The 25,106-nt window shown below is 38.5% G+C and overlaps 3 protein-coding genes across 11 annotated transcripts in view; all 3 read right to left on the bottom strand.

The window, feature by feature from the left end:
• Positions 1-7,869, bottom strand: part of skib (v-ski avian sarcoma viral oncogene homolog b) — a 31,751-nt gene extending 23,882 nt beyond the window's left edge. For 3 of the 6 annotated variants that reach the window (XM_084100499.1, XM_084100501.1, XM_084100502.1), the window contains exon 1: positions 6,214-7,500. In XM_084100499.1, the coding sequence (XP_083956625.1) occupies positions 6,214-7,110 (897 nt within the window). In that variant the 5' untranslated portion in view covers positions 7,111-7,500. Of the gene's footprint in view, positions 1-6,213 lie in introns of all 6 variants that reach the window. The other 3 variants (XM_084100500.1, XM_084100498.1, XM_084100497.1) reach the window with 3 other exon arrangements.
• Positions 7,870-9,757: 1,888 nt separating this feature from the next.
• Positions 9,758-19,701, bottom strand: tmem51b (transmembrane protein 51b). The gene is made up of 3 exons (XM_084100089.1): positions 19,507-19,701; positions 14,025-14,489; positions 9,758-13,033 (listed from the first exon to the last, which is right to left on the bottom strand). Exons 2-3 carry the CDS (start codon positions 14,405-14,407, stop codon positions 12,634-12,636), a joined length of 783 nt encoding a protein of 260 aa, XP_083956215.1. The 5' UTR covers positions 14,408-14,489; positions 19,507-19,701; the 3' UTR covers positions 9,758-12,633.
• A 657-nt stretch (positions 19,702-20,358) lies between these two features.
• Positions 20,359-25,106, bottom strand: part of kaznb (kazrin, periplakin interacting protein b) — a 144,294-nt gene continuing 139,546 nt past the window's right edge. For all 4 annotated transcript variants that reach the window (XR_014604363.1, XM_084101657.1, XM_084101658.1 and 1 more), the window contains 5 exons: positions 24,784-25,015; positions 24,582-24,683; positions 23,092-23,258; positions 22,009-22,117; positions 20,359-21,884 (listed from right to left, as the gene is read on the bottom strand). Coding sequence is in view for 3 of the 4 variants with exons in the window: in XM_084101657.1 (XP_083957783.1) it covers positions 21,726-21,884; positions 22,009-22,117; positions 23,092-23,258; positions 24,582-24,683; positions 24,784-25,015 (769 nt within the window). In the remaining variant the exon portion in view is untranslated. The remainder of the gene's footprint in view (positions 21,885-22,008; positions 22,118-23,091; positions 23,259-24,581; positions 24,684-24,783; positions 25,016-25,106) is intronic.

Here is a 25,106-nt window from a genome sequence, read left to right as displayed (position 1 = left end):
TTCCCGAGCGTTCCAGAAGCATTTCTGAAACACCATGTTGTGGTGGACCATCGCAGCGAGTGGAAAATGGAGGCCTTGCCAGCTGTCTGAGGGCAGGAGGAGTGAATCAGCCTTTCTGGAAAAATCTGAATGTGCCTCATAACCCAAAGCCTCAAAACATAGGGAGGGCAAATGCAGGAAAACCTCCATCCTTGCACCACCCAGAGAGCAGGAGAGAGAGAGAGAGAGAGACAGGCTCACACTTATCCGAACCCGAGAGGCATAGGGAAATGGAGGTTATGGATCAGGTCATCCTGACATCATCATTTCTCCTGCTTTTTTTGCAAGGCTAGGACAGAGCCTTGTATTCCCTAGTAACACAATCACCATGAGAAGGCCTGGATACAAGTGTTGCAGAGACTTGTTTGTGTATGTGTTAAAGAGAGAAAGTGTATGTGTGTGTGTGAGAGAGAGAGAGAGAGAGAGAGAGAGAGAGAGAGAGAGAAAGACAGGCAGAGTGAGCAGTGAGTGAGCGAGCATGAGAGAGCTGGCACGCTCCCCTCAGCCCACCAGCCAGGAAGCATCAAGTTCTTATTTAGCACAGGAAGAGCAGCTTTGCTTAGCAACTACACTGACTCTCCAATCACAGAAGTTTTCTGAATAATGCTGCCTGGGCGTGGAGCGAGAGCCGTCTGCGTGCCTCTGAGGAGTGAACGAGAGGCCACGGCTGCTTAAAAACACAAAATCCCTCTTTTTTAAAAGGCCCAGACAGCTCACGTTAAAAAACAAGCTTTTTTCCTTAGCCTAGAAAAGAACCAACTTTCGATTGTGTGGTTTAGAAAACCCAGTTTGCTTATGATTTATTTAAACTGCCACTTTTTATTTTTAAAGGAACCATTCATCTAAAGTGAAAATTCATTATTTACTTACCATCATGTTGTTGCAAACCCATAGGACTTTCGTGCTTCCATGGAACACAAAAAGGAGAAAAATCGCAATGATGTGCAAATAAAATAAATGGTAAAAGAATACAAAAGCATCATGAATATAGTCCATTCAGTCTTCTGAATTCATACAGATTTTGGAACAGACCAAAATCAGACCACACTTAAATTTGAGAACCAGGTCAGTCTAATTCATGAAAGAACTGTGGTTTGCGAAAAACAAATTTGTTTACAAATTTGACCACTACTTCTCTCATGAACACGCCATGGGGGTCAATGGTGGATATCACGATTTTAACCACTTTAAAACATCAGGATAAAAAAAAAAAAAAATCTGCTTTTATGCAGAAATAAAAATTGTGAAAAGAGCAAATAAGGAAAAAAGCAGAGATTGGACGGGAAACGATGAGGGGGGAGCAAGTTTGGGAAACGGATGAATTTTAACTTACTTCATCCACATACGTGTAGCACAGCACAAGTCATGTTCACTTAATAGACAGCTCCAACATGAATTGCCATTATTAATAGTATAAAATGATTTATCTTAAACACATTTTAATTATGCTTGGCTCCATTGATTCTTCCTCATCGCCGATGGACAGAGTAGCCAGCGTCAATCCATGATGTGGGAAGGCTATGACCAAGCAACAGTGGAAAACGTACACTTAACAATGCTATTTGAACATTTCGAAATCAACTTCATTTGAGATTCATGAGCTTCTCCTCATGATAGCTTTGGGGGTGGTCAGTGGGAGGTTTGTAGGCGAGAACAACATGCCAGTTTGTCATATGGCACACGCACGCAGACCGAAGCTGCATCATCCCACAGACAGACCCTGAGGAAACATCTTTACCACACAGTCCTTACCCTTCTCCGAGCAGCTCTAACAGAAGTCGACAGCTGTTAGGAAGTAAAGGCACTCAAGTATGCCCCAGAACGCTAGATTCTTTCAGCAGCGGTTTAGTTTGGCGTTTTCAAGCAAAACATAATTTAAAATAATCACTGCAGGCAAGACACAATGTGAGAATAAGCAATGAGTTGTTTGGATTCCTCGTCGTTTCTTTTGGCTGAAATAAAACTGGTGCGTATCTGTAAGTCGAGCACATTCAGATCAGCAATATTCCTAATTTGTTCTGGGTGGCCAAGAAATAGCCTAATTGAAATTCCAACCAGATTAAGTAAAAATGCATCCTCCAGCTCATGAGGATGGATCAGGGAGGGAATACAAAGCTGTACGAGGGCATGCATCTAATGAAGAAGAGTGAGAGATAGAACACTAAATTAAAGCTACATTTAATCCATTTCCATAGCAATGAAACTTCATCCGAGTGGACAGCTACAGATTAGCGGACTTGCAAGGGCCTCAATTAAGGCACTGGGTTTCTTGCACACTGGCAGCTGTGTACTCCAGGATTTTCCATCTCCAGAGCAGATGGGTTGCCATATTAATAATCATGAAGCTGATGATCGCTATCGACTAAGGGGCCTGATCTGAGAAACTGATCATAAAACAACACCACCATCATTCTGCCATCTGTTTCCACAGACTGGTGGCAGTGCCAGCCTGCGCAACTCTAAACCTCAACCAATGCCGTCATCAGACATCATACAGACTTGCTCACAAAACAGATGCCTGATTTCGTCACATTTGCTGCTAACTACATCCCGATTAATGATCGATATTATAGTGGTACCAAATTAACACTACACCACGGTGGATGAATTTCATGTTGGCAGCAGACACAGACAAAAGCCTACAGACTCAGTGCAACGGGCACCAAAACGAAGCCAGAGACACAATGAGCTTGAGTAACAAAGATGTCGGGAACAAAAGAGGCGGCAGGTCTTCACCCCAGCATCAGCCAGTGGAGAGCTCCAGCTGACGCCCTTTAAACAAGAGGTCACCCGGCAGAGAATAGAGGGCACAACCTCTGAGAGCCCCTGACCACCCCCTCACCTCCATCCCTCCAGGGAGGGGATGAGACAGCATCTCTTGGGGACTGTTAAGCCATCAAGCGACCCTTTTAAAATTCAGCCGTTCAGAGAATAGGCGTCCGAAAGTAGATTTTGACTCAGCTAAGTCAAACCCCAGGCACCCAGTGTTGTTTGAGCATCTGATTCCGAGCAGCAGGGGTTGTTTGCGGGCCGCCGTGATGTGGTACACACTACGTGAGTGTCCTGACTGCGCTGGATGAATAAGTAGCACTCGTAGTGTTTGGGTGGAGGGGGGGGTTGGGCAAGCGGATGAAATTGTTGGCAGTCTGGAGGCAGAGCAAGGGGCAGCGCGGCTGGTGGGACGCAGTGCCGGCCGCAACGGCGAGGTCAGCAGACAGATGGGAATGGAAATGAGTAGGACGTGCGCTCATTTTAATCTTTTCCCCACAGCTGATCCAGGCATTATAAATGCAAACTCGCACGCACATGTCGACCTCTATCCCCCAGGCGTGCGCATTTATTATGGCCGTGGCCACCTTGGGTCGGACACTCAGTTGATTGGTTTGGTCTCAGGTTGGGAGTCATCTGTAATTTGATAAAGTGAGAGAGCAGAACAAAAGAGAGTTTGATACCCCCCCCCCATCCCATTTAAAGCTCTGCGGCCCCTCTGCGTCCAATTTATTGCACAATACTATTCTCACTGGAGCCTTACTTCATTTCTGGCAGGACAATGCACATGCACTTGAAATATGTGGTTTAAGGGAAAGTTGAAACTCCAAATAAAACAACACAACACAACCATTATGTGCTGCATCGATCTGTTTAAAACTGGAGCAAAACACCAATTCAGTCTCACAACTTTTAAAATAATATAATACTAAAATATAATAAAGAGAATAATAAAAATATTAATATAACACATTTAAATAAGCTATAATAAAATGTTTTTAAAAATTAAGATTAATAAATAAATTAAATAGCATAACATTTGGCAAACTGATGAGAAAAAAAAGCACCTCAAATTTAGTCTTTTAAATAAAAACATTAATAATAATAAATAAAAAGTTATAATTTTTTTTTTTTTAAATTAAGATTTTTTTTAAAGAGGATAACAATGGGTAAATTGATGAAGTTTTATGTAAATCTATGAAAATTGGGGGGGGAAATTAACACCAACGCAAATGGTAATTTGATGTGATGTTTTGCTACCGATTTATTTGCAATGTATTTTTCTGTCTTTTATCAAACAACCATCTGTCCAGTTGGAGATCCAAGGGCCACACGATTGGCCGGACTGTCTGAAAGGAGAGGGGGTGGGATTGTTGGTTGACTTGCTTTGGACAGAGGTCACATGTCACGGTCCTTTGACGGCACGTCAAGGCCCTGGTGGACAGGGGCGACAGATTCTTAATGAGAACTCGTCACCCTCTCCCAGCTATATCCCCCATTATGTCAGCCAGACCAGACAAAGTCTGGATGCTGTTTTAAATGAATTCAGTTCTGAGATATTCCACTCTGATTTCCCTCAGATAAAAAATAAAGCCAACTCGGTGTACCCTGTACTGCTGTGAACAACTTTATTACATAAATGACTCAAAAACCTTATAACCATGGCGACCAGCCTCTCATCAAAGTAATATTTGGAAACAGTAATTCTAGTAACTAGCAATAACTCTGCAAGAGACAGCATGAAGCAAATATTCTCAGCAAGACTGGAAAAGATTTTAAAAGTTAAAGGTTTAATTACAAAATTAAAGGGGGAGAAAGTAATAAAACAGATGTCTCAATTCAGCTGAGGTTAAGTGTAAGGTGGCAAGCTGTTGTTTCTCTTTTTTGTTTTTTCTCTGCAAGCAACCCAGTCCAGTGATGTACAGGTCCACCGGTACACGGCTCCCCACGGACCCCGCAAGCTTGCTAACTGGGACACTTCTGACAGTGAACACCACAGAAACTGCACAAAATCCACCCTTCCATGCATTCAGCTACTGTACTGTTAGGACAGCCCATATAAAATATGCTTAACGTGCAATTTAAACAAATATAAAAGATGCACACAAGGTTCCATCTAATCATCTAACAATAGTTGCACAGAAAAGCCAGACTTTCTTTAGCCTAACCAGACGCATCGCACCGCAAACTGCTAACTAGCCCTTCAGCCTCCATGTGACAAATGTCAGTCAACACTTTTCCCATAGAGAAGCGATCGTTAAATATACATGATGCTGCATTTCTGAAATGTGCCATGTCTCTCACATTTCCCACAGTGATGAAACTGCATTTGCCACACCATGCATCCCAGGCCAGCTGAAGTGACACCATGGTAACACATACATATATGTGTGTAGACCCATTAGCACGATCACACTCAACAGCTGCTGCGTGGAGAGAGCAGCCAACCCGAGACTCCCGTGCTTTTGTCCGCTCGCCGTATCTCTGACCCTGGAGTGGAGCCCGATCAGACAGTGGGAGACCCAAGGCCAGCGCTGACCCAACACCAACTGCTTTTTAGAGAGTGACCTCAACCCCAACCTGCCCTCCCCCTCACCCCACCAAAAACACACACACAAAACAATGTCCTACACAGCACTCTTACCCTCCTCCTTCACCTCAGAGCCCATTACTGGCTTCCCCAAGCCTCCCTGTCTATCTCTGGCTCCCACAAAATACATAATTGAGGCTCCATTTATCATATGCAGATGCCCCTGAGTGCATCCAGAAGAAGAAGAGAAATGGGGGGTGGGGGATGTTGGTTTGGTGCAGGACACTGGCAGGCTGTCCACCTTCATTTCAATACGCTCAAAGATAGCATTAGAAGTTGACATTACAGGATTAAAAACATGCAGTGATTCTCAACCGGTCTATGATCTCAAAAAGTAGGTGCTAAATGCAGCATAAATAGGCTTTAAAAAGGGTGGAAGATGAATCAAAAATCCCAATGAACTAAATGTCAACATGGACAGGTTGTGATATTCAAAAACAAAATGGCAAAACTAAAAATGACACAGAATACAATAAATATGGGATGAAACGTGAAGTATGGTTTGCGTTATCCACGGTGTGTTCTGTGTGGGGAAATTGAAGGAAAATATGTTTGACATATTTTTGTTTACTTTGACACAATAAACAGTGAGGTGTAACCAGGTGTAATAGATCAAATAGCGCCCAAGACAAAGAGAAAAATCAATACAAGTGTAGGCTACTAGAATCAATGAAGTAAAGCGCACATAATACTTTAACGATCACATTTCATTGATCATATTTATCATAAATATTTGGGAGTAAATTATCCATAATTCTGGAGTACTACAGAACAGATTCAGATTTAGGCTATAATAACATCTATTTTGAGCTCACCTTGTAAGATGTCTTGTGCTTTTTCCCCAGGTCAAATTTTCCCTTTAACTCATTGAGGAGCTGCTGCAGTGTGGTGCTCTCCTCTTTGTCACTATAGTCTTGATCCAAAAGAATATAAGCCCTCCAGTTGGACGAGTCGAAGCCCCAGTGACAGGTTCTGTTCTCCTGCCTTTTATGACTGTGCACCACGAACTTATGGGTCGGGAACATGAGCCTGCAGTCCAAGCACTGTATGCACGCCGCGCTGGGGCTCGAGTAGAGCTCTGGCACGAACAGGCCCTTGCACTTCCCGAAGCATTCGTGATAAACTTTGAAGCTCTTCTCCGTCCGCTCCAGCTCGATGGAGCACGACAACTCTTTGTCGGCGTGCGGAGGGAACGTGCCGCCGTAGATGAGGGCATTGCAAAGGCGCTCGGCGTCCGTCTGGGTGATGAGTCCGCAAGAGGGGGCCGAGAAGGGCAGGATGCCCATAACTTTGAGGATCTCCAGCTGGTCCGCCGTGCACCTGGAGCAGTAGATGTGGAGGTCGTCGCACACCGAGTTGATCTGCTGGAGGGAAAAGTCTCGCAGGACGCTGTTGAGGATCTGCGGCAGGCAGAGGCGCTTCTCGCCGCCCACCACGAAGCACGAAATGGTCTCCCGATCCAGGACCGTCTCGCACCTCTCTGTGGAGCGGTCGGACGGGATGAATAGGGGCCCCGGCATGACCGGGGGCGTCTGCGCCGGGAGGTTCACGATCACCTCAGTGCTCTTGCCGTCCTTCTTGAACAGCATGTCCTGCTGCCACCGAGCCGAGAAGGCTGCCGGACCGCCGAGAGAGATCTTGGAACTCAAGTGAAACTGCTTAAGAGTTTGCTGAAGTCCTTGATGCTGCTGAAAGCTGGAAGGAGCCTCCATGTTTAAACCTGGGCAGTCTAATCACAACAGATTCAGTGAATGTGAACGGAAAGAGTCGCAACAGTCCATGTCAGTTCGGAAAGCGTAAAACACCGCCTTGTAATCCATTCAACTGTTTCATGTTCAAATCTTAAGTCGTACCAGAAGGAACCAGAGTTCCGAGCGACGAGAAAATCCTCCCCAAAGTCTAAAGTTTTGATCGAAATGTAATTCTCAATCCGACTATAAAACAGACTCGGTGCAACTCACGCGCAAAATGTGTGCCTTGTGTAAAGCTCGTCGGCGCAGTTGCCTCCGCTTTACTATGAGAGTGTGTGAGTCTCTCTCACTCCCTTTCTCTCTCTCTCCCTCTCTCTCCCTCAGTGTTTGTTTGTGTCTGGTTCAGTCATTGAATCCTGGCCAAGAATGTGACTGACTCCCCGGGCTGGCTGTTCCATGAGAAGCTCTCCCTCCCCCCGCAGCCCCAGCAGCTGCAAAAGCGGGAACACAAACTACACGTAGAACCATTGCAGCGGATGGAGGAGGGGTGGAGTTTACTTACAAGGGTTATAGTAAATTTTATTAACAAACTTTAAAGGTCACGAACATTACATTAATAGCAGGAGCAGTAGTTCATGTACATTTGAATATATTAATACAAGTTTCGTGAAAATAATGTAGGCTATATTAAATAATAGGCTAATGTGTAGCTTAGAATAATTTAGCTATACGTTAATAATTCCGCTTATTTACCAAATAGACAAATAAACATGGACGTGAAATATTGATTTTAAGTAGATTTGGCTAAAGTTTCTACTAGGAAACTATTATTACTACGTCATTATTATTACGCTATAGGTTAGGCTACTAATAGCCTATGTTCAAGAAAATGTCTTATGATTATCAATGTTGAAAACATTTTTGCAAAGAAAGTTCAAAAGAAACATTCATTTAAATAAATTATAAATGCTTTACTGTGTCTTTGCTTAATAAAGGTATCAATTTCTTTCAACAGCAACAACAACAACAAAAAAAAGCTTAGCCTACTAACTGCCAAACTTCTTACCGGTAGAGTTTACGACAAAATTAACACTTTAAATGACTTTCATTAACGGTAGCTTTAAACATTGTGGGATTTGGAATGTTTTATTCCCATTGGTCAATCTCATAGAACGATTTCTGAAGGATCATGTGACACTGAAGACTGGAGTAATGGATGAAAATTCAGCTTTGCAATCGGTGGAATAAATTATATTTTAAAATATATTAAAATAGCCTATAGGGTGTAGGCTAAATAAATTGTAGGTTAACTGAATTCACAATGTTACTGTTGATTTTTTCATATGGGGTGGCCATAGGGGCCAACAACTAGTCTGGGGCAGCACAAATCTTCATTATTTCAACATAAAAAATGAGTTTGACTACAATACTGGACTGTTTTAGTGCCTACAACACAACTGAATACAGTAAATTTGTACTTAATTGTAATGGAGATAGTACCCTACTGAATTAGATAATGGAATACTGAGTGAATCTGACCATTTTTTATTTTTGTTTTCTATTCTGCACCTCCATGCATATTAATAAAGGGGTTCCTCCCACTATAGCTAAAGTTCAACTTGCTCAGTCAGCTTGGTTCTGTCTCAAAACCCCCCAATAGCTTGTTCTCCAATGTTGCATCTTCATGGATAAGACATGCAGATAACTACATAATGTAGTTCAAAGATTATCCAACCTTTATTGAATTGTATATAATCAATGAACTCTTCAACAATTCTGACTTTTGACATTCAAAAACTTGCAAACCGCAGAGAGCCTACTGAAATAAGGACAACGCGTTTTTCTCAGCATCTGACAGATCACCATCACACGTCTTTCAAAATAAAAGTGGCATCAGAAAAATAAAGAATTACGTTTGTTGTTGTTTGCGTTTGAATAAACGCAATTCTTGTCAAGAAAAAAAGAGAGGTAGTGAAAGTGTGGGTCTCATTTTTTGGTTTCATGTTGAAAGGGTGTTTGTTGTGAATATTTATATCTGGTGACTTTGTTCATACATTCTTTGTTTAGCTCACTGGCAGCATTTAAATAGACATGGTCACCTGGCTGTAGTAGGAAATCTCACCTTCAGATAAAAGTTGATATATCACATATTTACAATATTTGGATGGGACTGAAGTTGTTGCTAAGCGTTATCTTATTAGGTTTATGTTGAAATTTTATGAAATTCATTTTTACATTTTTCATAATATGTAAATGTTAGTATCTCAGGCAATACCCACGTTGCCCTTTTAAGGGAATAAAAATAGACCCGGTGGTGTACACTTTATATATTGTGGCCTGTTTTAGAAAATAACTGGGATACTTAATACTCTTAAATAAAAAATTATATTCAATCATTTAGTCATTAATCATTTAGTTAGCTATACAAAATTCAGTTTTAGGTCAACAATACATGGATATTTTGAGGCAATTTCTGTCAACACTTTCTATGGCAGAAGGAAGGGAAAGTGTCAGACCCCCTCCCATGAAGCTACCGCCCTCCGACTTAAAAAACAAATATGATGTTTGTTTGTGTATGAATGAAATATACTCAAAAACAAAACAAAAAAAAAACACACATACAAACTTGTATATGTTTATTTTTATGTTTATTTTGTTTTGTTGTTTTGTAGGCTATCATATTTCATATGTCAGGTTTATAGCTCATATTGAATATATTCCTTCATCCCCAAAAGCCTGTTGTCACATTTGGCATTTACATTAACATGAAAAAACATTTTAACATTACAAATTATGTACGAATAAATAATCAAGTAAACCCAAATTGCTATAGTTAAGTAAATGTTCATATTACATTTACTTTATAAAAAAAAAAAAAAAGATTTCACAGCAAAAAAATACTTTAATTGATAAAAAAGTATGAACTATCAATCAGATGGCAGAAGGCATAAAGTAGATTGTGTACAACAGGTTTTTCAGCAAAGTTTTGGTCGTGTTGGTCAATTATAGGACCTACAAATTTGCATATTAAATAAGATACGGTAGGCTAATTCATAGAGAGTCACTATACTTATTGTTTAACAGAATTTTAAAAATAATGTTTACTTTAAATTATGAGAGAATAACTGTTTTAAAAATGTGGCTAAATGTTGTAAAATGCTTTGCCAAACAAGCATTCTGTTTTCAATGATTTTATACCCCTTAAGAGTTGGCGTATCATGGGGGATACAAACATCAAAATCAAAAATAAAAGTCTCCTTTTAAAACAAAATCATGAAATTGTATTATGTGTGTCCTAACAAAATGGAAAACAGCATTAAATTAATTTTCTGATGTCTCTTTATTCTTGCCCTTTTTATGGTTAACAACACTAAAAAAAAAATACCAACTCCAAACATTTGATCGGTAAGTTATTCAATTCTTGTTTACTGTTGTACATCAGCAATGTCACATTGCAATCATGCTGTAATATTGAACATTTTTGGACAAAAACAAGTTATGACAAACCTGACTCAACAATAAACATTGTATTTCCAAACGTCATTTTGACCAATGTTCTAAAATCTAAGAGCACAGTTTAGTAAAGGCATAACTCATACTGCTTTGTTTAGATTGGGTCATTTGGGTGATATTGTAACTGCCTAATTTGTTTTTCATGGAACATAGAAAATCGCAAGCATTTGTCTAATGGTTCATTTTGGCACATATGCCAGAAGTGGGGTTGCTTGAAATCCAACACTATCATGAATGCACAGTTTGAATTGGCTTCAAATACCTGTCACAACACAAACCTCTTTCACTCCACACATACTGTAGGGTGACGTCTAAAATGAAAGATAAATATATAGGTGAAAGTAGGTTGGGAAAATACATTTGAAGATAAATGTAAAGGAAAATGGTCAGAATTGAAATGAAAAACATGGGAAATTAACAGTGTGAGTTGGCAGTGACACTACAATAACATTTTAATGAAATATAAAGAAAGTTGTTGTTTCAAAGTAAGAAATTAGAACCGTCATTTACTCACCGTCATGTTGAGTCAAATTAGAAGTATCATAACGAAAGGCCTAAATGATTATCCAGTATGTCAAACAACAGCTCTTAAAAGTTATGGCAAGAAAAGTGCAAACAAATTTGCCATCCTTGACAGTCTTTCAATATTGTTTGTACGATTCTCAGCCACTAGGGGGCACTACAAATCAGCACACATTATGTTTCAACTTAGGGATCCATAAAGATAAACAAAAACATATTTACATAATTTTATTAAGTCCCACAAGAAATAAATAAAATACAGACAGAAATACAAACTTTTCTGCTTAAAAAAAATGAATTTGCTTAACCATAATCTTAATCCTTTTGTCAAGTAAATAATAGCATCAATTTTCCAAGATTCTACACCCTAATCAAATAATTAAACTGAATTATAACAAACTAAGCTGTAAATAAAAACAAAAGCGTTTGCTAAAAGGTGCAGTTTAGCTCATCAACAACATTTTTATAATTGAAAACGGTTCATTTGCAGCATGATGGCTTATTTGTATAGTCAAACCGCAGTTGGAATAGTAGACAAATCTTTCAAATTCACATATGCACTTCAGGAATTCAGTGTTGAGCTCCTTAAAAAAAAAAAAGGTGCATTGTCGTCTATTATCTAGACCTTTCCCTTTTTTTATATCACTTTTTATAATTTCATATGAATGCAGAATTTGTTCTAAAATAACAAGATTACATAAATTCCTACGAGTTTTAAGAATATTTGAAATTGCATTCTAATTCAAAAAGTCAAAATATTTTCACCCTTAAAATACAATATATCCAGATAAAGTTAATTGCAAATGGAACAGACAGTGACACATTGTTAATGAAAACATACTGAAAAAAAAGAAAAGAATTATTAATTGGATTAATGGAACTGAATAAATTAGTTAAGCAAATTAGTTGGAATTACATCTTCTATTATATACATTAATTTTGCATTCCTGCAAAATTGGCCACAGAAGCACAACTGGTTCAAATGTATTATATATATATATTCAGAGTAAAAAATGAAGCTGAAAAACTATAACATTCAGATTTAGAACAACATGTAAAAAGCCTTTTCCAAAAAACAGCAGCTACTGTTTGGCATTTCAATCATGGCATCTTGAGTCGCAAGTTATTCTCTAATAAGAATTTGTTTTTAGTTTTTTGCAGTGTACATTGTATAGTTCTTTGGAAGTAAACGGTGAATCTCTATCTTAAGAAACACGCTGTGGTATTCATATCCCTCTTCATACAGTTTAAAAAAAACAATAAATTACTGTAATATCCATCTTAGAATATAGATAGTTCTGATTTAAAAAAAAAAAAAAAACACATTCAAGTAGGCTTTAGTGTTTTGTCCAAGAAAGAAATTGACAATTGTACCCAATTTCATAAACTGGCAGATTTAGAAATATATTTATAGCTCTAACTGAAACTTTCTGCTTCTGCACAGATGAGTCAACATTTCCCAAGCAACCCACAGATGCAAACACTTGATAAAAAATCCATTGACAATGACTACACTGTTTCTGTGGGTAGTTGAGGGGGCTTGTCCTCATACTGTGGTGGTGGGGTCAGTGGTTCAATGGCCACCCTACCCTGTCCAGGCTTTTGGATATTCAAACGAATATCCTTGGCGTGGAGCTTCTCTGACTTGATCCTGCGCACTCGGAGAGGTCTGAGGAGGCGGCTGGCCCTGCTGCTGGTGCGGGTGGGCGCCGCAGGAGTCGGCTGAGCGGCCTCTTGGCCATTACCTTCTTTCGGTTGCTGGCCTTCATTTTCAACGGCACCAATCAGATCTTCGTACGAGGGCAGCTGGTAACTCTGTCGCAAGTTGCTCTGTCGAACAGGGTACCGTCCGCTGGTGACCGCCTCCTCATAGGTGGGGACGTCAAAGCTGGGTATGGGTTCACTTGATCTAATATTTACATAGATATCATGACATGAGTTGCATGCAGGTAAACATAACATATAGTCAAAAAGTCAAAATGCTTCACTTTGCACAATATATCTGTACTGATATTAGAAAAATACATCTTGAATTATTATTAATCATTTATATACACACTACACCTTTGGGGTTGGTAAGAATTTTTGGTAACACTTTTTTAGGGTGCAGTTCTCACTATTAACTTGTTGCCTATTAGCATACATATTACTAGGATATTGGCTGTTTATTAGTACTTATAAAGCACATATTAATGCCTTATGCTTCATGACCATATTCCATATCCTTAATCCTACCCAATACCTAAACATAACAACTACCTTACTAACAAGTAATAGTCGTAAGAGTTAATATAGAGAGAATTGGACCCTAATCTAAAGTGTGACCGAATTTTTTTTATGGCTGCATTTATCTGATCAAAAAAAACAGTAAAACAAATTGTGAAATATTATTAAAATTTAAAATAACAGTTTTACATGTTAGTATATTTTAAAATGTAGGCTATTTAATTCATGTGATAGCAAAACTGAACCGTGTCACATGATCCTCAAGAAACATATCTTATAATTATGTGCTTCTGCTTAATATTTTTGTGAAAGCAGTGATACATTTTTTTCAGGACTCTTTGTTGAATAGAAAGTTCAAAAGAACCGCATTTATTTTTAAATAGATTTTTTACGGACCCCAGAACTTTAATAACACTGTTAAATGTAATACTTAGCAAATCTCAAAATAATAATAATAATAATAATAATAATAATCTCGCATTTCAATGACAGATTTTAAAATGCATTTAATTTTAATATCAGCCATTTATCAGTTATCGTCCAGGAAAATAATTATTGACATATCTTAATCGGCCAGAATTGTAATATTGGTGCATCCCTAGACATGAATCTTTTCATCATCTTTTAACATCCTACAGAGAGGGTGTGTGTAATGAGTATAGAGCAGTACTCACTCCTCATCCTGATCTCTATGGACATGATCCACATCATCAGCACGGCCTCTACCAGCAGTTTCCCTGTCTCTCATCCGCTTCTTGTTCCTCACCCCGAGACATATGGCAAGGAGCAACATGACAACACCAGCTCCAACCAGCACAAACGCAACAGACGATGTCTTTCCTACATCCCCACTGGCAATTCCATTGTTCGTGGTTGTAGAATTGTGCAACTGTGTCACTTCAGAAGGGACTATGCTCCACACGATCATGACAACACCAAGAGCCACCAGGCCCACACCCAGTGCACAGAGAGCATACTGGGAGCCTGAACTACTGCCCTCCTGACTGGTGGGTGAACGCCTGCTTCCTGAACACAGAGGCTGCCCACTGGCGCACATAGCTGTAAATGATCCTCTCGAATATTCACAAACATACACTTACTCCGGAAGGGTGGTCCAAATGTGGAGGATGAGAGCAGAACTGTGACATGAAAGAAGAAGAAAAAAAAAAAAAAAAAGAGACAACCATAAACATTTCATTGAAAGGGACATACTTCCTGGAAATGACTGGGAACAAAAGAAAAGGGTTTCTATGTTTCAGCTCATTGGAGAGAGACTCTAAAGCAAAAAATGATCCATTTGGCTCAGTGCCGCTATAGAGGTCAAGTGGTAACATTCCAACATGTCATTGAAAGAATTACCATGTATGGACATTGTACAACTCTCTACAACTCTTAATACAAATTTTGTGCTGCTTTCAAGTCATGTCAGCCTCGTATTTGCGAAATGACCAGGGAAACCCAAGTTGAGGGATTTTATGGGAGTTTTCAGGCCTGACAATTAAAGAATCTAATTGGTTTTGGTCATAATCTAAAGATGGCCGGTCATGTTATTGATCTTATTGTGACCGATTCATCCTTGAATACGTTTCTTTTTTGACCTCATCATTTTTCCATCAAAATTATATCCACCAGAAGTCGATCTTGCAGTGAAACGTCAGACTTCTCTCTGGTGATGTATGCAGGACTCCTCCAATCGTTTTGTCGGCTTAAACCCCGCCCCCTTCTTACAATTCACTGCAAGCTCGTATTTAGATCAGCCTCCATCCAATCAAAAACCAACAGACAGACGATTCACATTCACAGTTAAACACTTTATTTGAGCCAATTTGTTGTGTGGGTGTCAATAAAAGAATCATAAGGGGGTAATTGTAATCATCAGTTACATTTTTAATGTTGAGCATAAAAACCAGTTTGTACGCAGTTTGTGCCTGGCACACAAAAAAAAGCCTGGTAGAAAATACAGTTGAACTAATTTAGCCGGTTTATGAGTCAATAAGGCTTGTGCAACAACGTGTGTGTGTGTGTGTGTGTGTGTGTGTGACACACACTTTGATCTTTATTTTGTTGTGCAAATGCTAAAAAGCTTCCTGTCTTTGTTGGGATGTGATAAAAGATAAAAAGGAAATGTGACATTTCAGCCAAAAAAACAAAATTATGATTTCTGAACTCCTCAAATGACAGCATTACTATTAAGCAACAGGAACCATTTCGATGTGGTAAAATAAGTGCATTAAAAAGACAACATTTAGCCTAACACTTGCGACTTTTAGACTCTTTCCCACATCCATACTCATTTTCATAACATCAACAACAGCTTTCAGCAAATATCCTTGAAAGTAAAGATTAAGACCCATCAGGAAGACATGCACAGTTGCACACTAAAAATCACCTAAAACTGATCCAGTGCACTAAGGTTAGGTTGCTGCTGTACACTAACCGTTGCCATAACAACACAGCATTGTTCACTCGTGAATGTGGGCACTTCACTGTGCTCAGAATGAAAATGGGGAAGGGGTGTCATTTTAGGTAAAATCTACTTTAAATTCACATTAAAACAGGACAAACAGCCTATTTTTTTTTAGCAAAACCAAAATTAGGCGAATTCATTGAATTCTTACAAAATGCTCAGAGTATTTAGTATTTTTACAAGACTCTCTCAATACAGTTCCATTTAACAAGATGTAAATACTGTGTGCAATGTTAGACGAGTAGCCACATTTTATCATAAGGTGTTTTTTACAAATGTTTTACGTTATGTGCTCAGTTAGACCACTAAAACAGAAATCAGGATTGCAGGCATTATGGGACCTTTCAGGATGACTCATCATCCGCCTGTGGGTGTAATTTATTAGAGGGTGAAAAGTAAATGGTCAAATATGTTTTATAATGTTCAGATTTTGATTTACAACAAGTGGCTTCAGGTCAGGATGAAGAACAAATGAATGATTCTGTTATTCATATTTCGAGAGGAATGAGGAATGGACGGATGGAGAGAGACAGAAAGAGAGCAATCGTCTGTGTAGAAAGAAAGTGTGGTTAGTTTAAGAAAGCCTTGTACATTTAGGGACACTAATAAAACAGGTTTGTCACAGAGCAAGACATGACAAGCACTGAAAAATGTGCACACTAATGGTAAAAGCCTGTCTTTGTTTTTCCAAGACTGGCAGGAGGAGTTTTGTTCAAAGGGATTTTAAATAGAGACGCACCAGTCGACCGGAGTTCTGACGATTTCAGATTTGACTACCTCCCATTAAAACAAATTCGTTAGCACAATTCGACAGCAAAAAAATGCTACCAGCATCATATTCGTGTGGTTTGAGGCTTTATTAACATCTATACCTACACATACCCTAAATCTACCCTTAAAGCAATGCAAATAGTGTTGGTAGCAGAATCTGACAGGTAGCATTATTCAGCAGAGAACCGGACGGTATTTGCGCCAAACACGGTCGGTTTGTCATTTTTATTTTGGCTGATCTCTATTCTGGACTTGTGCACAAACTCCATTGCAATCATTACCCAAAATGTCATTTATGTGAAAATATTATGAAGTCTGTAAACAGGACGTTAACACAGGCCAGAGACTGAACACTCTGGCCTGTAATGGACACTATTAACCAAACGCAGAGCCATACTTCACAGCAGTCTGAGGACAGCAGCGCCAGGCCAGCAGTATCAGACCGGTGTTGGGGTGGAGCTTATAGCTTATCTATCATTAAGGGTAGATTTAGTGGTTGGGCATTCGTTAAGGTAGAGCTTATTGTGAAGGGTAGGGTTAGTGTTTGGGCGGGATGAGCATCAGCATTATCCTTACTTCGGGTCTGACGCTGCTGTCCTCAGGCTGCTGTGATGTGTGGTTCTGCAGTTAGACATCACTCAAGATGGACACAAAGATACGTGCCATCAGAAAAAATACTGTACCAGGCACAGCAAGATAACTGTTCGTGATCCCCCAAAAATTGGAAGAAAAATATAAATATTGAATTGAGGGTCAATATGAATGGATCTATAAAGGACACTGACTGCCTTCAGAAAAGTTTCAGTGGCATTATCTTATCATCTTACCTCTGTATAAATTAGTGTTTATAAGTGTACAGTGCTAACCAAGGAAACACTATATCACTGCTGTTTCACAAGCACCATCTACTTTCAGAGAGTGAATTTACATTTTCATTCAGTCTGTCTGCGGTTTTTGTTTTGTGCAGCAAAATGTCACAAAGCTAAAGTCAGATCATTCTGTTTTTGCTTTAAGTCTAATTTAAGTCAAAAACAACTGCTCATGTTACATGAGTGTAGCATCTTTGTTCGGATCATGATTAAAAGCAGCAACCGGTATCGAAATCGGCCAATTTGCTTGTAAAAAACCCCCCCAAAAAACAGAATCGGCAATGAAAAATCATGATCGTTGCATCCCTAATTTTAAAAATCAATAGAATTCATCCTCAGGAGAGAATCTGTGAGAAAACAGCCTTAATTATTTGCACAATTCTAGCCTTAAATGAAACATATTAATCACATGCAGATTTTGGTACGTGACAAGTCTTCAAAAGAAGTCCATGAGAGCAAAGAAGATTAAATTCTGGTTAAAACAAAAGAAACATAAAATAGGGAAATATGACAAAAGACCAGGAAGGCCTGTCCAAATACACAGAGCAACACTTGCTCCCCGTCCTGAGGTAAACAGACAGAGATCCACAGGTCACTAAATGCCCCCATCTAAACATGCACCCCATGACCTTATCTGAACTTATTCTTACAGAATACATAGCAGAATGGTCACACAATGGTAAAATAAACTGCTTGCATTCGTGTCTCGTCTGGAATACTAATTTTAACACTGGTTATAGAAACTAAATACAACAGTTCTGAAAAGGGAGGTTGTAATCATGGATAAAATACGGGCAACCAGAGTCATATTTTATTTCGAATTGTCATATATTAATAGAAAAATATTGGGGTGAAGTAATCAGACAGATACATTTCACATGATTGAAAAATGTTCTGAAATAACTATTCTTAACTCCCTCCATTTTGAAAATATAAAACAATATTTGTGTGGCCTTGAAATGAATTAGGAAGACACGGTTCAAACCAGAACCTTCACAAATTCAAAGATAGAAAGAAGCAATTATGGAAATCTATCAGAGAAGAAATCAATAATTTATGTACAATTACAGAGTTCATCATTAACATGTTGTATTTTGTTTTTTAAAATGTATTTTTATGTTGTTGTTCTGTATTGTGTTCCGCTTCCATTTGCATGTGTGATTATGTTAGATTGTCTTGTTTTTATGTAAAATAATAGAACAATACAAAAAAAAACAAAAAAACGATATGACAGTGAAGTCCATGGACAACTTAAATACCTTTACAGCTTTTATACTGATACAAGCAGACATTATGGTTACCATGGTAACCACTGTAACAATAGTTACCACCAAAATACCATACTACTTTAATTGTTACTGTGGTAACCTCATCAAAAAATAAATAAATATACCAAATCAAACAAAATTACATAAATACAGGAAGTTTCTTAAATTGTTTGGATGAGATGCCATATTAGGTATGATGATTCTACATAACTGTAATAAGTAAGTAGTAAACCATGGTATTGTGTCTGTTACCGTGGTAAAGCTTTATAAGGGCCAGAGCTCTGATAAGGGCAATTCGAGCAGATCGTATTTCTACCGTTTCAGTGTCACTGTTTATACTACAAAACACCCTGGGAAAAAAAATAATGACCTTCATCACGTCGTTTAAAGATTTAGTTTCACTTACCATTTGAAAATAGGTGTATTAGACATTATGACACCAGATGTGAAGATTGAGAAACAATTAAATATTTTATATTTTAAAACAAAGATAAAATATCAATGATTACTGAATTATTAATGCCATCTTACTGACACTAAACTATTGAGAGGAAGTCCCTGAGTGTCTCTCACGATATTTTGAAACAATTTTAAAGAATCTTTGTAACACCAGCATTGTAAAGAATCTCCGGTGTTACTTTTTGTCAGAAAAGTTAAACACCTCAACGATGCCGAAAAACGCCAAATAAATTCGCATAAACCAGGTTGAAGCTAAAGTGTACGGCCTAACCTGAGCTCCGCCGCGGTTTCACGCCCTTCGCACCTTGTGTCATGAAAGTACCTGAGGCAGGTGTCGCTCCCAGCCACAGGTGAAACGAGCGTCCTCACGATCCTTTCATTCGTTTATGGAAGGAAAAGCTGGATAAATATTCTAACTCCTTCCTCAGTCACTCTGCTTCTACACGTTGTGGGCTTAAACAGAGACAGGAACTTAGTTTAAAATCAACTCGAGTGGAACCCCTCAGCTGTAAAGAGTTTAGTAGGACGCGCGGTCCTAAAGCGAGGCGGGTTTCACAGAAGAGAAATAAGATAACAGAGCTGTTCAGTTTACCCGGAAAGGTGTTAGCTGCATGAACCATGGAAATTATATGTTTTTACATTTTTTAACCGTTTTAAAACATAAACACACAGTCATTTGAAACTTTATGAAAAAGTTATTTTTTAACCCAGAAAAGATCTGAAATTCATTAAATGAAACAAGGTTTTACAACTGTTTTATATTTTAATATATTTTAAAATGTAATGTATTCCTATGATAGCAAAGCTGAATTTCTAGCAGACTTTACTCCAATCTTCAGTCTTCACAGTTAAATGATCCTTCAGAAATAGTTCTAATTTTCTGATCTGGTGCTTTTATTAATGTTGAGAATGGTTGTGCTGCTTAATTTTATGTGGAAACTTGATAAAGAAAAAATGTTTACGGTTCTTTGATTAATATAAAGTTCAGAAGAACAGCATTTATTTGAAATAGAATCTTTTGTAACAATTATTTTTAATGTCACTATGATCAATGTAATGCATTCTTGTTAAATAAAAGTATTCATTTCTTTTAAAAAGAAGCCTTCTGACCCCAAACTTTAGAACGGTAGTGTATAAAACCAACCTGACAAACAAACACACAGCAACACTCAAATATATGCATGTAGAGTTTTTATTTTTCTATACAGATTATTGTGTCAATGACACATGGTATGTATCTATAAACAAATGTTTCTCAAAAGTACATTTTCACTAATGCCACAAGGTACAGAGATATCAAAATGATTTGTGATTGCAAAATCCACCTTAAAAATGCACCAGAAACTGCTATGTTCTTGAGCTGTGCATCTGCTGGTATGATGTGTGACCAATGTCTATCAACAGACATTTTGAGTCAAACCAAGCAGGATATCTGTGATTCATAATTGGCATTTCCAACTGATTTGAACAAGATCTGAAAATAACAATTGGTTGAATTTGTGAAACGCACTCATTAATCATGTTACCTAACCTGTGTCGACCCACATGACAGAGGCTGTTTGCATCAAAGCTCAATGCTGTTGCTTGCTGAGCTGCAAAACTGGATTTGCTCTTGTGTGCCCTGTGGCTCTGTGTGGAAAACTTGGGAAAACACAGCTGTAGAAATTGCAGTACATGTGTGGCATTGGCTTGTAGATTGTATACTATATTTTACCTTTGCATACATTCATCTGGGAGCCCTGCTCATGACAGAGAATGATTATCTCACTTCTTAAAGAAAAGATTAAAGGCTTTCCAATCGTATCACTCTTGCATTTCCTTATTGTGCATGATAGTCACTATACAATGCATTGATATATATATATATTCCATTGAACAAACTGAATTGCATGCATGGTAAGACAGAGATGTTGAAAATCACAAGGGAATCAGAAAGATTTGTGTCTTTCATTCCCCTTATTTCAATTAAACTGGAGTGATCCTTATGACTAATCTATTACCCACACAACATTGCTACTAAAGTGGCTCTTGTTTTTTTCATTTTGTATGCAAATGAGACTTTGAAAACACAAACATCTTAGCAGATGTCAACAGATGTCTTCAAACAAAGAAAAGACATTGATGAGGCATTCAAAGCATTGTCACAATGTATTCACAGCGCTATTCCTCATTCCTCATACGTTTTCCGTAACGTTAAACAAATCACAGTGTTGTGATGACCTTCATGGAGGGAATGGACATCTGAACATGTGGTATTGATTTCAGCTGCATACCTACAGTTCTGACTGGAATCTACAGGAATCAGGACAAGTTCATCTAAGTATTATGTCAGTAACAAAATATTGAATTTTTTAATGCAGCCAGTTTATAAAATGTATAATTCAGTGCTTAGTTGTGATTTATTGCCAATACAAAATTCTCATAAGTGCAAATGGTCAATTTTCAAATCTCTTTTACAAATAATTGAGCTCATTTGGTCCATTTAGATGTTAGGGGAGGTACACTCTTCCTAGTTCATCCAAGGTAAACAGAATGTTGGCTTTAGACATTCGTGATCTCTATGCTTGAGTAACCGTGCATGGGACTGCCCTTGGTCCTTTGCAGGATCTTGATGCGATCTTCTCTGGGTGGTGATCCACACCCTCCTTGAAAAGTGAAGTCCCTCCCAACAGCGACCAGTGGATTGAATCTCAAAGGGCTCTGAGGAATGACAGAAAGGCTATTTATCCTTTTACAGATTGTTAACAATAACATAGGCGGACAAAGTCCACAATTTGTCTTAATTTTGACAGACTGTTTTGTGTCAATAAAGGACAGCCCCTACCTTGCCAACTTTTTGCTTGGGAGAAAATCCTTCCTCAGTTTTGCGGCAGTTTGAGGCAGGTGAATGTGTAGGAGTACCTTCTTTCCTGTAGTCCTGAGCCTGATTAGTTCTGCAAGACAGAAATACTACTGTCACACTCTTAAGATCAATACAGTTACTGTTCAGCAGAGTGATTTTTACACGGCTATACGCAAAAAATAAATAAATGAAATACAGGGGGGGGGGAGCGGGGAGGGGGTAAAAAAAAAATAAAAAAAAATTTTAAATAAAAAAAATACTGCAAGTACTTCAAGGCATTTGTTTATTTTTCAGCTTAAATAAAAAAAATGGAAATAATTTTTAAGTGCCACAAAACTTGGAGCAACTTTACCCAATCAACATTTATGTAAATAAACCTACCTATCATTAAAATACATTGTTACATATAAAATTCAACCACTTTGTTTGGCATAAAACACTTTTATTCAAAAGCAGGTATGACATTCTTAGTAGGCTAACTAACCACTCTGTCACTCTGTATTCTGTCCTAAAGGCGCTTAAAACATTACAACTGTAGAAAAGATGTTCCTGAGATTCAATAGGCTATCTTATTTTGACAAAATGTACAAACACGAGAAATGTGAAAGTAGCGCCGGTCTTTTTTCGGATGAGCGGACTAATACACAGAGCTATGGACGACCGCTGGATGACGTGACTGACAAATCTCAGAATCGAGCATTGCAGTCAGAGTGCCGCATAATTTTCTCTTTGAAAATGCAATGTTTCTCCATTCAAAGAGACAGGAGCTGCTACTTGCATGACTGAAATAGATGCCAGAGAGACGTTTCAAAGATGGCCACCGAGTGGTATCCATTATTTTTCACGTAAGAGCGGGCGTAAATTGAATGTGTCTGGCTTCCGGTGTCATCAGCTTCCAATTATGTTTAGAGGTACAAAACAGCTTACTTCCGCAATTTAAAAAAATTAGGTGGATAATGGCACAAGGACTTTTAAAGTTTACAAGTTTTCTAATAACTATTAATTGCAACAGCTTGTCATATTCATATGCTACTAAAAATTACTATGAAATGAAGCTGCACACACCTTGCTGGGTTGAGAAGCACTTTCATTTCCTCGTATAGATGACGGTGGATCATGTGCTTATTGTTAGGGATGTCTAGAGCCTTGGCCATGCTGTCCGCACTGAAGGTCGGATCTAGAACCATCACAGCTCCATGGATGCCACTGTTCTGAAGGCTGTTAGCATACTCCTGCATAAAAGACAACATTCAACAGGTTGGATATAATATGACAGTAAATGTCTTAGCCTACTAAAAAATATCAAACCTAGTAGTAAATGATGCTAGACTTTTTCTCCGATTTCTGCAATTATGACATACATTAAAGGGATAGTTCGCCCAAAAATGATATTTAAGCCATGATTTACTCACCCTCAAGCCGTTCGAGATGCATATGTCAATCTTTTTTCAGACGAACACATTTTCAGTTATTTTAGAAAATGTCTTAGATCACGACAAAACCGGTGGCGGTCGGCGCGCGTTCATGGAGATGAATGACGTCGTGACGTAGAGCGAACGTAGAGTTTTGTTTTGCTCTGCTCTCTAGCTGCGCTGTCACGCTCGTTCTACATCACGACGCTTCCTGCGCTACGTCCTACGTCATAAGCCAGCAACCATCTCCATGAACGCGCGCCGACCGCCACCGGAAGCCAGTTATTTTCGTTTATAAAGTTTTAAATATGTATATTTTTACGACAAAACCGCACGGATTACCCTCAGAAGGCCTTCGTTTATCCCCCTGGAGCCGGATGGATTATTTTTGTGAAGGATGCATGCACATTTTGCGACTTGAATCAGCTGGACCCCATTGCTTCACATTATAACCACTGAAAGATCTAAGACATTTTCTAAAATAACTGAAAATGTGTTCGTCTGAAAAAAGATTGACATATGCATCTCGAACGGCTTGAGGGTGAGTAAATCATGGCTTAAATATCATTTTTGGGCGAACTATCCCTTTAAGCGTGGTTTAAGTATCCAAATAGCCTACTTTTGGGTCCAATAATTCCCCATGGTTAAAAAGTTTGGGGTCATTAATGTTTTTATTATTATTATTATTATTTATTTTTTTAATTAATACTTTAATTCAGCAAGGATGCATTAAATTGATTTAAATGCATAAAAAAAAAAAAAAATCTAATAAACGCTGTTCTTTTGATTTCACAGACAGGGCTTAGATTAAGCCAGGATTAGGCCTTAAGGTTAATTAGGACATTTAAGTAGCTTTTATAAATGTGCATAAGAAAAAACAGTACTGCTGTGCATCTTGAGACAAAACAGTGGTACTGACATATTTTAAGATATATCAGTGTAAGTTCCTTTCAGTTAAAACATCATTTTAGTCTGGGACTAGGTTCAAACCCTGTCTGTGAATCCGGGGGTCTATTCATCAAAGAACCCTGAGAAAAACAAAAACAAAACATGGTTTCCACAAACATATAAAGCAAAACTGAAAATCTTACCAACCTCAAACTTTTCAATGATAGTGTACATGAATTTTTAGGTCTTACCCACCTTAAGATCAATGTCTCTGATCCATTTAATGACACGGTGGCTGGTCCAGACCACCGGATCCAGATCTCGATTCTCACACTGAGCACGACGTGCCTGTATAATCTGCAGAGATGTTATGATAAAAGCATCAGTGTATTTTACAATATCACCAACAATACTTGCATATTTTCAGAGTGAATGTGAGTATACAAAGAAATCTTACCTCTTTGTCGAAATTAAGCATTTGCAGAAGTTGAATGGCTGATAGGATGCTGGTAACATGAAACTTGTTGGTGATGTTGAAGATGGTTTCCAGGTCTCTTCGTGTGATCGAGTTCAGCACTCTGCCGTCCACTAACTGGTTGTGGAAGACCTGTGAGTACTGGGGGAGCCCGACGTCACCCAGCCAGGTCTGAGACACCCAGTGATGATCCATATCAGCAGCTTTGGAAAGTCTGAGTGACAAAATTGAAACGCAAAACCAATGCCAATGCATTCGTGTGTGTGTGTGTGTGTGAATGTTATCTAATCTAAGCAAGTGTGGCC

This window comes from Abramis brama (genome assembly GCF_963993115.1).
Source record: "Abramis brama genome assembly, chromosome: 23".
Classification (NCBI taxonomy): Eukaryota; Metazoa; Chordata; class Actinopteri; order Cypriniformes; family Leuciscidae; genus Abramis; species Abramis brama.
Note: the sequence above shows the minus strand (reverse complement) of the source record. Positions and strands in the feature narration are given on the sequence as shown.

Bases quoted from the DNA above. Each gene is read 5' to 3' on its own strand.
- tmem51b (XM_084100089.1), bottom strand. From the start codon at position 14,407: ATGTGCGCCAGTGGGCAGCCTCTGTGTTCAGGAAGCAGGCGTTCACCC. The intron at 13,034-14,024 runs GTGAGTACTGCT...TGTAAATATTAG, and splicing joins CATAGAGATCAGGATGAGGA to ATCAAGTGAACCCATACCCA.